The following is a 15,075-nucleotide window of genomic DNA, read 5'->3' on the forward strand; positions in this document are numbered from 1 at the left end:
AATGAGGACAGCTGAACCTATAAATGACCTGTACTGTAGGTCCCTTAATCGCCAGACTCCCTATCAGACTGCTCTGTGGTTAGGGTTAACAGCGGTCTTCTGTCGTCTCGCCAAGTGTAAACCAAGTGAGACGACGGTTAACATCGTCTTTATACGGGGTGTGTCGTGTCCATGTGGAAATAATCACATCTTTGTAACAAACCTGAAAAAACATCAGATGGGACCAAAAACAATTGCAAAGATCGTTCATAAATATCCCGTTAGCCGCACAGGTGACCTTTAACCTAGCAGGTGTAGGAAAACACCTCAGCGGAGACCCCGCTTCCATTTTCCAGGGGAAACGGAAGTCAGGTTGAAAATAGTGGATCCCTAAAATGCTAAATTAAAAAAACAGAAACATCCGCTTTCTTCCGACTCCGCAGAGAGTAGCTGCAACGTTGCTGGTATCAAAACGTGTGTGTTGAGGCAGAGTTGAAGTGGCTTTATTGCCTAACGTGTTGTTGACACAACTCTATTCTCAGAGCGGAGCAGAAATTACATATTACTGTAGACATAAATACTTTAAAAAAAGTAAAGATAACATTTGAAAATGGGTGTATTGTTTTTTTTTGTACATCTCTCGAGTGATGCTCTATCTATTCCCTGGGGGTCGTGTTTTCATGTCTGGAGCGATGCTCTATCTATTCCCTGGGGGTCGTGTTTTCATGTCTGGAGCGATGCTCTATCTATTCCCTGGGGGTCGTGTTTTCATGTCTAGAGCGATGCTCTATCTATTCCCTGGGGTCGTGTTTTCATGTCTGGAGCGATGCTCTATCTATTCCCTGGGGTCGTGTTTTCATGTCTAGAGCGATGCTCTATCTATTCCCTGGGGTCGTGTTTTCATGTCTGGAGCGATGCTCTATCTATTCCCTGGGGCGATGCTCGGGGTGTTTTCATGTCTGGAGCGATGCTCTATCTATTCCCTGGGGGTCGTGTTTTCATGTCTGAGCGATGCTCTATCTATTCCCTGGGGTCGTGTTTTCATGTCTGGAGCGATGCTCTATCTATTCCCTGGGGGTCGTGTTTTCATGTCTGGAGCGATGCTCTATCTATTCCCTGGGGTCGTGTTTTCATGTCTGGAGCGATGCTCTATCTATTCCCTGGGGGTCGTGTTTTCATGTCTAGAGCGATGCTCTATCTATTCCCTGGGGGTCGTGTTTTCATGTCTGGAGCGATGCTCTATCTATTCCCTGGGGTCGTGTTTTCATGTCTGGAGCGATGCTCTATCTATTCCCTGGGGGTCGTGTTTTCATGTCTGGAGCGATGCTCTATCTATTCCCTGGGGGTCGTGTTTTCATGTCTGGAGCGATGCTCTATCTATTCCCTGGGGGTCGTGTTTTCATGTCTGGAGCGATGCTCTATCTATTCCCTGGGGGTCGTGTTTTCATGTCTGGAGTGATGCTCTATCTATTCCCTGGGGTCGTGTTTTCATGTCTGGAGTTATGCTCTATCTATTCCCTGGGGTCTGTCTGGAGCGATGCTCTATCTATTCCCTGGGGTCGTGTTTTCATGTCTGGAGCGATGCTCCATCTATTCCCTGGGGTCGTGTTTTCATGTCTGGAGCGATGCTCTATCTATTCCCTGGGGTCGTGTTTTCATGTCTGGAGCGATGCTCTATCTATTCCCTGGGGGTCGTGTTTTCATGTCTGGAGCGATGCTCTATCTATTCCCTGGGGTCGTGTTTTCATGTCTGGAGCGATGCTCTATCTATTCCCTGGGGGTCGTGTTTTCATGTCTGGAGCGATGCTCTATCTATTCCCTGGGGTCGTGTTTTCATGTCTGGAGCGATGCTCTATCTATTCCCTGGGGGTCGTGTTTTCATGTCTGGAGCGATGCTCTATCTATTCCCTGGGGGTCGTGTTTTCATGTCTGGAGCGATGCTCTATCTATTCCCTGGGGGTCGTGTTTTCATGTCTGGAGCGATGCTCTATCTATTCCCTGGGGGTCCATGTCTGGGGGCTCTATCTATTCCCTGTCGTGTTTTCATGTCTGGAGCGATGCTCTATCTATTCCCTGGGGGTCGTGTTTTCATGTCTGGAGCGATGCTCTATCTATTCCCTGGGGGTCGTGTTTTCATGTCTGGAGCGATGCTCTATCTATTCCCTGGGGGTCGTGTTTTCATGTCTGGAGCGATGCTCTATCTATTCCCTGGGGGTCGTGTTTTCATGTCTGGAGCGATGCTCTATCTATTCCCTGGGGGTCGTGTTTTCATGTCTGGAGCGATGCTCTATCTATTCCCTGGGGGTCGTGTTTTCATGTCTGGAGCGATGCTCTATCTATTCCCTGGGGGTCGTGTTTTCATGTCTGGAGCGATGCTCTATCTATTCCCTGGGGTCGTGTTTTCATGTCTGGAGCGATGCTCTATCTATTCCCTGGGGTCGTGTTTTCATGTCTGGAGCGATGCTCTATCTATTCCCTGGGGGTCGTGTTTTCATGTCTGGAGCGATGCTCTATCTATTCCCTGGGGGTCGTGTTTTCATGTCTGGAGCGATGCTCTATCTATTCCCTGGGGTCGTGTTTTCATGTCTGGAGCGATGCTCTATCTATTCCCTGGGGGTCGTGTTTTCATGTCTGGAGCGATGCTCTATCTATTCCCTGGGGTCGTGTTTTCATGTCTGGAGCGATGCTCTATCTATTCTCTGGGGGTCGTGTTTTCATGTCTGGAGCGATGCTCTATCTATTCTCTGGGGGTCGTGTTTTCATGTCTGGAGCGATGCTCTATCTATTCCCTGGGGGTCGTGTTTTCATGTCTGGAGCGATGCTCTATCTATTCCCTGGGGTCGTGTTTTCATGTCTGGAGCGATGCTCCATCTATTCCCTGGGGGTCGTGTTTTCATGTCTGGAGCGATGCTCTATCTATTCCCTGGGGGTCGTGTTTTCATGTCTGGAGCGATGCTCTATCTATTCCCTGGGGGTCGTGTTTTCATGTCTGGAGTGATGCTCTATCTATTCCCTGGGGGTCGTGTTTTCATGTCTGGAGTTATTGCCGTTCAAGCGGACTGAAATCCCGTCTGGCACGACGTAGCTCCGTGATAAAGTCTCTGGAAGTTATTAAAAGGAATACGACTTTTAAATGGTGAAAACGTCCATCGTACACGACAGATTTAAATTCTGAAAGATGTCATAATGGGGGGGGTTCTTCTGCCAAAATTATTGTTGTTGTTGTTGTTGATATTCCTACCTCGGGAAATGTGTAATTTGACAGAGGGCACGCCACATTTCTCCTATTTGTCTTCATCCTCGGGCCAAGGTGACGTTGTGAATGTCAGACTCCACTCTGTGGGGCACATTGATCTACAGGTTGAACATGGTGAGATTGTAGACTAACTACTTCACATGCTGAGATCGACTTTAAATAGTCTTGTGTTTAGCTACGTTTAGCTAGCTAGCCAGCCCATAGAGAGAGCATTGCATTGTGGGTTTTATAGTTGACTTGAGCTGCAACTGATTTCCACTTAAAATAACGACAAAAATAAAGACAGACACAGGGAGAGAGTTCTATTGTGTGTAGATCTGTGCAGACACAGGGAGAGAGTTCTATTGTGTGTAGATCTGTGCAGACACAGGGAGAGAGTTCTATTGTGTGTAGATCTGTGCAGACACAGGGAGAGAGTTCTATTGTGTGTAGATCTGTGCAGACACAGGGAGAGAGTTCTATTGTGTGTAGATCTGTGCAGACACAGGGAGAGAGTTCTATTGTGTGTAGCTCTGTGCAGACACAGGGAGAGAGTTCTATTGTGTGTAGATCTGTGCAGACACAGGGAGAGAGTTCTATTGTGTGTAGCTCTGTGCAGACACAGGGAGAAAGTTGCATCTCTGACACGCGTGGGAGGATACTCACTACCCTTCTGTGAAAACCACAGAGCTCTGTTCCTGTCGAACCATGACTACAGAAAAACTCATAGGAGCAACAGCTAGCTCTAACCCAGACTAGAGCACCAGTTAGAGGAGTAACTGTCCCAGCTCCTGTCTAGCTCTAACCCAGACTAGAGCACCAGTTAGAGGAGTAACTGTCCCAGCTCCTGTCTAGCTCTAACCCAGACTAGAGCACCAGTTAGAGGAGTAACTGTCCCAGCTCCTGTCTAGCTCTAACCCAGACTAGAGCAACAGTTAGCTGTCCCCTCCTCTAGCCTGGTGACTAGAACTTTGGCTGCACCTGATCACACATTACACCCACCCCTGGGTCGTCTATATTTATACTGATTCTAATCTAGAGACTGTCTGGACAGCTGTAAATATATGTCAGTTTAGCCTGTCTTACCCCGAGGAAGACTATGGACAGCTGTAAATATATCTGTCAGTTCAGCACGTCTAACTGTGAGAAAGACTCAGTGCCCAAAACATTGGTTCTCCAATAAATCAATGGGAGTAATTAGTTGGCTCTAATTGTGACTTTAAAAAAATGTATGAAAAAAGGTTTGCCACCAATAGTAGACTGACAGAGCTGGAAAACAAGATCTCATCTGACTGGGACAATCCAGGGAAGACCAGTCAGCAGGAGAAAGACTTCCAGACCATGTGGTTAGCAAGGGTAGCCTAGTGGTTAGAGTGTAGGGGTGGCAGGTAGCCTAGTGGTTAGAGTGTAGAGGTGGCAGGTAGCCTAGTGGTTAGAGTGTAGGTAGCCTAGTGGTTAGAGTGGAGGGGTGGTAGGTAGCCTAGTGGTTAGAGTGTAGGGGTGGCAGGTAGCCTAGTGGTTAGAGTGTAGGGGTGGCAGGTAGCCTAGTGGTTAGAGTGTAGAGGTGGCAGGTAGCCTAGTGGTTAGAGTGTAGGGGTGGCAGGTAGCCTAGTGGTTAGAGTGTAGAGGTGGCAGGTAGCCTAGTGGTTAGAGTGTAGGGGTGGCAGGTAGCCTAGTGGTTAGAGTGGAGGGGTGGCAGGTAGCCTAGTGGTTAGCAAGGGTAAAAGCACAAGTTTCGCTACACTCGCATTTAACATCTGCTAACCATGTGTATGTGACAAATAAAATTTGATTTGATTTGATTTAGAGTGTAGAGGTGGCAGGTAGCCTAGTGGTTAGAGTTTAGGGGTGGCTGGTAGCCTAGTGGTTAGAGTGTAGAGGTGGTAGGTAACCTAGTGGTTAGAGTGTAGGGGTGGCAGGTAACCTAGTGGTTAGAGTGTAGAGGTGGTGGGTAGCCTAGTGGTTAGAGTGTAGAGGTGGCAGGTAACCTAGTGGTTAGAGTGTAGAGGTGGCAGGTAACCTAGTGGTTAGAGTGTAGAGGTGGTAGGTAGCCTAGTGGTTAGAGTGTAGAGGTGGCAGGTAGCCTAGTGGTTAGAGTGTAGGGGTGGCAGGTAGCCTAGTGGTTAGTGTAGAGGTGGTAGGTAGCCTATTGGTTCGAGTGTAGGGGCGGCAGGTAGACTAGTGGTTAGAGTGTAGAGGTGGCAGGTAGACTAGTGGTTAGAGTGTAGAGGAGGCAGGTAGCCTAGTGGTTAGAGTGTAGAGGTGGCAGGTAACCTAGTGGTTAGAGTGTAGAGGTGGCAGGTAGCCTAGTGGTTAGAGTGTAGGGGCGGCAGGTAGACTAGTGGTTAGAGTGGAGAGGTGGCAGGTAGCCTAGTGGTTAGAGCGTTGGACTAGTAAGCGGAAGGTTGCGAGTTCAAACCCCTGAGCTGACAAGGTAAAAAATCTGTCGTTCTGCCCCTGAACAGGCAGTGAACCCACTGTTCCTAGGCCGTCATTGAAAATAAGAATTTGTTCTTAACTGACTTGCCTAGTTAAATAAAGGTACACACTAATTACAGTACCCCCCTGAACACACACTAATTACAGTACCCCCCTGAACACACACTAATTACAGTACCCCCCTGAACACACACTAATTACAGTACCCCCCTGAACACACACTAATTACAGTACCCCCTGAACACACTAATTACAGTACCCCCCTGAACACACACTAATTACAGTACCCCCCTGAACACACACTAATTACAGTACCCCCCTGAACACACACTAATTACAGTACCCCCCTGAACACACACTAATTACAGTACCCCCCTGAACACACACTAATTACAGTACCCCCCTGAACACACACTAATTACAGTACCCCCCTGAACACACACTAATTACAGTACCCCCTGAACACACACTAATTACAGTACCCCCTACACACACTAATTACAGTACCCCCTGAACACACACTAATTACAGTACCCCCCTGAACACACACTAATTACAGTACCCACCTGAACACACACTAATTACAGTACCCCCCTGAACACACACTAATTACAGTACCCCCCTGAACACACTCTAATTACAGTACCCACCTGAACACACACTAATTACAGTACCCCCCCCACCCCCCCCTGACCTTAGGCTGCTTGGACACACTAATTACAGTACCCCCAACACTAATCTAAACAGATAGACACAGATAAACACTAATCTAACAACCCCTCACCTCAGTACCCCCTCAGTCTGCAGTACCCCCCTGACCTTAGGCTGCTTGGGCACTAACACTAATCTAAACCAATGGCTGAGGCAGCCTCCCCTCACCTCTCAGTCTGCAGTACCCCCCAACATTAATCTAAACCAATGGCTGAGGCAGCCTCCCTCACCTCTCAGTCTGCAGTACCCCCCAACATTAATCTAAACCAATGGCTGAGGCAGCCTCCCCTCACCTCTCAGTCTGCAGGACTCTCCCCCCCCAACACTAATCTAAACCAATGGCTGAGGCAGCCCCCCCTCACCTCTCAGTCTGCAGGACTCTCCCCCAACACTAATCTAAACCAATGGCTGAGGCAGCCTCCCCTCACCTCTCAGTCTGCAGTACCCCCCAACATTAATCTAAACCAATGGCTGAGGCAGCCTCCCTCACCTCTCAGTCTGCAGGACTCTCCCCCAACACTAATCTAAACCAATGGCTGAGGCAGCCTCCCCTCACCTCTCAGTCTGCAGGACTCTCCCCCAACACTAATCTAAACCAATGGCTGAGGCAGCCTCCCTCACCTCTCAGTCTGCAGGACTCTCCCCCCAACACTAATCTAAACCAATGGCTGAGGCAGCCTCCCCTCACCTCTCAGTCTGCAGTACCCCCAACATTAATCTAAACCAATGGCTGAGGCAGCCCCCCTCACCTCTCAGTCTGCAGTACCCCCCCAACACTGATCTAAACAGCCCCCCAACACTAATCTAAACCAATGGCTGAGGCAGCCTCCCCTCCCCTCTCAGTCTGCAGGACCCCCCCCCCCCCCGTGACCTGTGACCTGTGACCCTAGCAGGATGACGATCAGCCATCCCAAAGGCTCTCATTGTAACCATGTCGACACTTACGGCATCACAATAAGACCAGGAGGCCCCTCAGGCACTGACTGGCAAACCATCATAAACATGTCGGCAAAGGGAGGACAATATGGCTAAACCACGACATGGGAAACATATTTAGCATTTATTCCAACTTTGGAGTTGTTTCCGAAGTAACACGCGCAGAGTTTAGTTCAGACTTGGAAATATTCACTTTTCTCCTACTTTCCTAAATAGTCTAGACGACAGTGGGCTTAGTCACGGGAACGAGGAAGTCATTTACTCTGTAGTTAAAGTCTGTATGTGAGCAACATAATTTTACTCTACAGTTGCTTAGGGTAGCCTAGTGGTTAGAGTGTTGGACTAGTAACTCGGAAGGTTGCAAGTTCAAACCCCCGAGCTGACAAGGTACAAATCTGTCGTTCTGCCCCTGAACAGGCTGTTAACCCACTGTTCCCAGGCCGTCATTCAAAATAAGAATTTGTTCTTAACTGCCTTGCCTGGTTAAATAAAGGTAAAATAAATGTTTTAATTAATTTAAAGCCAATGTTCTCCTAAATAGCTTCATGTGTGTAATTCATGGGGCTTGGTTTTGCATTGTGTGTGTTTGTTAGTTTGTGCTGGGACAAACCCATAAGATGGACTGAAGTGTAAATATTAGCATGAGCCACGTCTGTCTACAATGAATGCTTCAAGAAATAACAAGTTACTGACTCATATGCCCCCTGTGATAATGTAGAGCAGACAGTCCTTTAAAGGTACTGGGGGACACTGACGGGGACACTGACACTCACTGACACTCTCTCTCTCTCTCTCTCTCTCAAAGGGCTTTATGGGAAACATGATGACGTTGCCAAATCAACTGAAATGGATAAACAAACGTGAAATAAACAATACAAAATGAACAGTAAACATTACACTCACAAAACTTCCAAAAGAATAGAGTATTTTCCATGTCATATTATTTATATATAAAGTGTTGTAATGATGTGCAATTAGTTAAAGAACACAAGGGCAAATACATCACCATGTCTGTCTGTCTGTCTGTCTGTCTGTCTGTCTGTCTGTCTGTCTGTCTGTCTGTGTCTCTGCCTGTCTGTGCCTCTGCCTGTCTGTGCCTCTGCCTGTCTGTGCCTCTGCCTGTCTGTGCCTCTGTCTGTCTGTGCCTCTGTCTGTCTGTCTGTCTGTGCCTCTGCCTGTCTGTGTCTCTGCCTGTCTGTGTCTCTGCCTGTCTGTGTCTCTGCCTGCCTGTGTCTCTGCCTGCCTGTGTCTCTGCCTGCCTGTGTCTCTGCCTGCCTGTGTCTCTGCCTGCCTGTGTCTCTGCCTGCCTGTGTCTCTGCCTGCCTGTGTCTCTGCCTGCCTGTGTCTCTGCCTGCCTGTGTCTCTGCCTGTCTGTGTCTCTGCCTGTCTGTGTCTCTGCCTGTCTGTCTCTGCCTGTCTGTGTCTCTGCCTGTCTCTGCCTGCCTGTGTCTCTGCCTGCCTGTGTCTCTGCCTGCCTGTGTCTCTGCCTGCCTGTGTCTCTGCCTGTCTGTGTCTCTGCCTGTCTGTGTCTCTGCCTGTCTCTGCCTGTCTGTGTCTCTGCCTGTCTGTGTCTCTGCCTGCCTGTGTCTCCGTCTGTCTGTCTGTGTGTCTCCGTCTGTCTGTCTGTCTGTCTGTCTGTCTGTCTGTCTGACTCTTAAGCTTAACATTGAGCATGTCTGCCGATGTGAACATCTGCCTTTGCTCCGTCTTACATCCTAAAAACACTTAACGTACCTCATAAAAAGGTCATATTTCACATAGGTATGGTTCAACCAGGTTTTTTAATGTGAACATGACCCTTGACTGAAATAAATGGTCTTCACTTTGAATACCAATCTATCGTGGCCCCTTTCCTGTTCATCACCAAGTAGAAGTCGAGAAAGGGGTCAAATCTATAAGATACTTGTTTTTGTAACAGACATACTCTACTCACCAGTATTGTCAAACTGTACTTGGGTACAGTCACTACTCTTCTGCCATGGGCAGGTATAGACTGCCCCTCGCTCCACCACTGTGGAAGCTGAGGAGGTGTTGGCCCTGGGAGCTCCTATAAGAATGTTTGACCTGAAGAAGAGAAAACGGGCTTAAATCTAAATTCATGAAAACATGGCACCGCACCTATTCTTCTACTGTAGCCTATTAGGGTCGCAAAACAAAGCTATGTCACATGACAAATATAATACATATTATATTTATTTCTGTTAAGTCTCATTAACAATAGTATAATTCTACTTTCTCTCATCATAGTTCAAATTACACTAATAGCCCCTATGGCAAAAAGCAATACAAAAATATTATATTATATAACTCAATCTTACTGCTTATTATTTGGCTGGAAAAAATCCACAGAAAATCCAAAATAACTTCCTTTAGGTCCAGAGAATACATAGGGCTTGTCAATATCCAGATTGAAAGAGGTTGTCCACTGTAAACAAGACAGGATCAAAGCCAAAGATAAACCAAGTTTGCGACGTCTTTCCATCCTGACTGCTAAAGATTCAAGTCTGTAGCCTTATTAAAAACACGGGGTCGTGTGGCGTGTTTTAGTTTTTTTTGGCTCAACTGCAACGAGTTCTCCTGTCTCTTTTTTTGTAGTCGTTCTAATGATGATACACCGAGATCCCACACTCCATTTCCATATATCCGGCGCCAGTTCAGTAAACCAATTCCGCTGAACAGTTTCACTGCTTCACCAGCATCAACAAGGAAAAGAGTCCAATTCGAATCAACTCGTGTCGTCAATCGTACAGTTCATGCGATTCAACGTAACAAATCTCTGTACAACGTAAAACAAAAAAAATATACAACCTCGACAGCCCCCGCGTTTTGTGTTGTGTTTACAGCAACACTCAAATATATATATATACTTCCGGGTCAAGGGAATTTCAGAATTGTTCTAAATAAAAGTTCCCCACATATTAGTAGAAAAAGTGTTATTATCATGTATTTAAATTCACGATATATGAAAAAGAATTGCCTAAACATTAAAAATGATTCATATTTGTTCCTATTTAAGTGACATTTGCATTAAATGTGGGTTTTAAAACATGTTCCAAATAAATGGCCCCCCAATTCAATACAACGTATATGAAATACACATTGGTTTATAGAAAGACAAAACTATTATTCTAGGTGCCAAAGTAAAAGTGGAGTCAGTTGCGATTACTCACTATGATCTGTAGAATCTATTTATATATGGTGTTATTTCATGGGTAACTGAGACCTATATGCCCAGCAATACTTTCTACTCCACCTAGTCCATTGGTCCCAATGCAATACACTATAGACCTATAAATTACATACTGGCCGTATAGTGTCCAGTGCCTCCATTTTAAGATGTTTTATCAGTCCAGCAGCACTTGCTATGAGCTTGTTTTTTGTTCAAACTCACCTTTGTTTTTGTATAATAGGGACTCGTTAGTAGACTGTACCCTGGTTTTATGGACACACAAACAATAATTTTTCCTGTACAGTGCAATTTGTTTGTGCAATACAACAAAAATACAGTAAGACTTTTCTTAAAAATTACATTTCAAAATTGTATTCTTGAACAATATAGCACCAGTAAATTAACAAAAAAAAATCATACAATTAAAATAATATATCGTTTTTTAATTGTCATTGTATACTTAAACTTCAGCCATTTCTCAATGTGCTCCACCTTATAATATTCATTATCTTGTATAAAGTACTTATTATTTTTAGTTTAGATTTTTTCTAAGATAATGTTTTTACATGATGCAAAGCTGCAAGACAATATTGATTTGATATCATACACACATCGTTTTATCGTGAACTTTTATTTTGAAAACACATTTCTAAAGCCGGAAGTCTTAAAGCTGCTGCCGTGACGCTAATAGTCCCTTACAGTGGACGCGTTATAATTACCGTCAAACCCAGCGGTAAAACCCTATAATGGTTCCAATCGTTTTTTTCACCGTTCATTTTTGCGTCTGGTGATTTTTAGGTCTACTTTATATAAGGTCTGTGCCTGACGTGATGTTTTGATACGGATATCAATATATTCGCCTCAATTTTCTCAACAATATAAAAATGCTAATTAGCAACAGAGAAGTCCTCAGTAAAACTACAAATTCCTTGCGTGTCATCTCGACCGACACTGTCAGATACCGTTCAACAGCGCGATCAGAGACCAGCTGTGTCCAACCCGTGACCTTCTTATGTCCCCTTAGCTAGCTAGGAGGTTGATCAAAACATCATGTTGTTTAACTGAGCCTTAATCATTGTTTGTACAATATGTCGACTGTAGTGCCTTTCAAACCTTAGGGCATTTTTTTTTAAGGATGCCGCATAAGAGCATTAAAAAGGGGAGAAGACCGCTAGAAGTCTGGCCATGTGGAGAAGAGCAGCTATAGTGAGGGGTAACTTACCGGTTTGGTCAGAGCCAGCATGAGGGATAAAGTTTATCCTGTCTCAGTGAGTGTAGCTATTAAGTTCAGTTTGAGCATCTCAGCAATACAACATGTTCTATACAGCTGTCAACGTTCTACAAGGAAAGAGGCACTTAGTTATGTAACTATTAACCGGATTACCCCGGATACTAGACTTCGATGAGGGATAACTCAGTTCTAGAATGTTGTCATTGATGAGAATGTTTTTTAAATAATAATCCATTAACATTCAGAACGTCCAGTCTATATTTTAGTTTCATGACTAGAGACAAGTCTACAAAAAGACACAGTATGTATTTATTCAGAGTGATACATGCATTCACAGAGCCTTGATTTCTTCCCACTATATGATCGAAATCACAAATTATCAATTAAAAGTTTATGGGAAAACTGCACTTGTCCTAATGTGAAATGTACGGTATATTCTACAGGTGTAATGTCATCAATCAGACTTAATTTATATAGCACATTTCTTACAACTAATACATTTCAAGATGTTCAAAGTCATGCATTGAAAGGCATGTGTCACTTAACATCCTTCCTGATGGCAGGTCTCTATAGGTGAACAGGGTATTCTCTCTCGACCACATGTGAATGCCTCCATGGAGCTCATAAGTGGAGCCATGCAACCTACTTTGGCGGTTCACAGTATCGGCTGTATGGGTGTGGAATGAAAATGGAGGAAGCTAGCTGAGCTCCCAACCAGGGGCAGTCAGTGGAGGACCTGTACCCGGCAGAAGACTACAACTCTCTGTCCTGAGAGCCCACAGAGGAGGACCTGTACCCAGCAGAAGACTACAACTCTCTGTCCTGAGAGCCCACAGAGGAGGATCTGTACCCAGCAGAAGACTACAACTCTCTGTCCTGAGAGCCCACAGAGGAGGACCTGTACCCAGCAGAAGACTACAACTCTCTGTCCTGAGAGCCCACAGAGGAGGACCTGTACCCAGCAGAAGACTACAACTCTCTGTCCTGAGAGCCCACAGAGGAGGATCTGTACCCAGCAGAAGACTACAACTCTCTGTCCTGAGAGCCCACAGAGGAGGATCTTCAGTGGGTAAGGAACCCACTCACGGGCAGGTTCAGTGGAATGACAAGTCTCCATGAACCTGAGCCAGAACAACCGCTACCCCTCCCTGTCATCCCTGTCTGTACCGGACATTATTAAAAAACAAGGGCACCTGGGGCATGCTGGCATCCTGGCTGGCATGGCGCTGTCGATGGAGCAGCAGGAGGCTATACAGGAGGCTATACCGTAGGATATACAGGAGGCTATACCGTAGGATATACAGGAGGCTATACCGTAGGATATACAGGAGGCTGTACCGTAGGATAAACAGGAGGCTATACCGTAGGATATACAGGAGGCTATACCGTAGGATATACAGGAGGCTGTACCGTAGGATATACAGGAGGCTATACCGTAGGATAAACAGGAGGCCATAGAGTAGGATATACAAGAGGCTATACAGCAGGCAACAGTTGGACAGAGCACCAACCCCAACCATGAGGAGAGAAGGTTGACGGCCATCAATTATAGAACAGTGGTTATGGTCAAGCACGTTCCTCCGTCACTGCTAAAAATGTAAAAACGCTCCTCAGATCACAGTCATTGGATGGGTTGTTGTCTGTATTCTGGGGCACAAATAACAAAGAGGCGGGCATCAAGGCATTCCACATGGCTACAGGGATGGATGTGCAGGAGTCAGGGCTTTGGGGTCACAGGGTCTGGGATCCTTCAGCAGTCTTACTTAGTCCCCCTTCTGATGACCAGGTGGCGAATCGCATCTCTGCATGTCTGGCAGACATATCAGTGTGGATGACGGATCACCACCTCAAGCTGAACCTCGGCAAGACGGAGCTGCTCTTCCTCCCGGGGAAGGACTGCCCGTTCCATGATCTCGCCATCACGGTTGACAACTCCATTGTGTCCTCCTCCCAGAGCGCTAAGAACCTTGGCGTGATCCTGGACAACACCCTGTCGTTCTCAACTAACATCAAGGCGGTTGCCCGTTCCTGTAGGTTCATGCTCTACAACATCCGCAGAGTACGACCCTGCCTCACACAGGAAGCGGCGCAGGTCCTAATCCAGGCACTTGTCATCTCCCGTCTGGATTACTGCAACTCGCTGTTGGCTGGGCTCCTGCCTGTGCCATTAAACCCCTACAACTCATCCAGAACGCCGCAGCCCGTCTGGTGTTCAACCTTCCCAAGTTCTCTCACGTCACCCCGCTCCTCCGCTCTCTCCACTGGATTCCAGTTGAAGCTCGCATCCGCTACAAGACCATGGTGCTTGCCTTACGGAGCTGTGAGGGGAACGGCACCTCAGTACCTCCAGGCTCTGATCAGGCCCTACACCCAAACAAGGGCACTGCGTTCATCCACCTCTGGCCTGCTCGCCTCCCTACCACTGAGGAAGTACAGTTCCCGCTCAGCCCAGTCAAAACTGTTCGCTGCTCTGGCCCCCAATGGTGGAACAAACTCCCTCACGACGCCAGGACAGCGGAGTCAATCACCACCTTCCGGAGACACCTGAAACCCCACCTCTTTAAGGAATACCTAGGATAGGATAAAGTAATCCTTCTCACCCCCCTTAAAAGATTTAGATGCACTATTGTAAAGTGGCTGTTCCACTGGATGTCATAAGGTGAATGCACCAATTTGTAAGTCGCTCTGGATAAGAGCGTCTGCTAAATGACTTAAATGTAATGTAAATGTACTTGCTGAAGGGCCCAGTTATCCCTGCCTGTACCTGACATGGCTGAAAAACAAGTGAACAGTTAATAAATACCACACACAAACAACAGAATAGGTTATGTTACATTCAAGTTTTGCTAAAAGCAGCCAACTAAAGTAATGTAGTTAATGTAAGTTCAATCACAAAGGTATTTTATCATGGACACAGTGGGAGTTTTTTTATTTATTTAACCTTTATTTACCTAGGCAAGTCAGTAAAGAACAAATTCTTATTTACAATGACGGCCTACCGGGGAACAGTGGGTTAACTGGCCTAGGAACAGTGGGTTAACTGCTGTCGTGTCTTTGGTTATGCCGGATTAAGTGATATGACATGCTATTCTATAAAATAATTTCTCCGTCATTAATATTACCTGATTGAGCTTATCATGTAATTGTAATTAACTAGAGAGTCGGGACTCTGGCTATCAGCAGAGTCCCAACACCTTACCACTGCTACACCTGGCTATCAGCAGAGTACCAACACCTTACCACTGCTACACCAACACCTTAGGGCTGAGCACGCACCCCTGAGGGACCCCCTGTGTTGAGGATCAGTGTGGCGAATGTGTTGTTACCCACCCTTACCACCTGGGGGCGGCCCATCAGGAAGTCCAGGATCCAGTT

General features: G+C 46.3%; 1 protein-coding gene across 1 annotated transcript in view; it reads right to left on the reverse strand.

The window, feature by feature from the left end:
• The window catches only part of LOC118380878 (integrin alpha-V-like), an 88,293-nt gene extending 78,153 nt beyond the window's left edge, over nt 1–10,140 (reverse strand). The window contains exons 1-2 of the mRNA XM_052492591.1: nt 9,619–10,140; nt 9,234–9,364 (exon numbers count right to left, since the gene is read on the reverse strand). Of these exons, the coding sequence (XP_052348551.1) occupies nt 9,234–9,364; nt 9,619–9,782 (295 nt within the window). The 5' untranslated portion in view covers nt 9,783–10,140. The remainder of the gene's footprint in view (nt 1–9,233; nt 9,365–9,618) is intronic.
• Between the last annotated feature and the right edge of the window lie 4,935 nt (nt 10,141–15,075).

Source organism: Oncorhynchus keta, chromosome 34 (genome assembly GCF_023373465.1).
Source record: "Oncorhynchus keta strain PuntledgeMale-10-30-2019 chromosome 34, Oket_V2, whole genome shotgun sequence".
Classification (NCBI taxonomy): domain Eukaryota; kingdom Metazoa; phylum Chordata; class Actinopteri; order Salmoniformes; family Salmonidae; genus Oncorhynchus; species Oncorhynchus keta.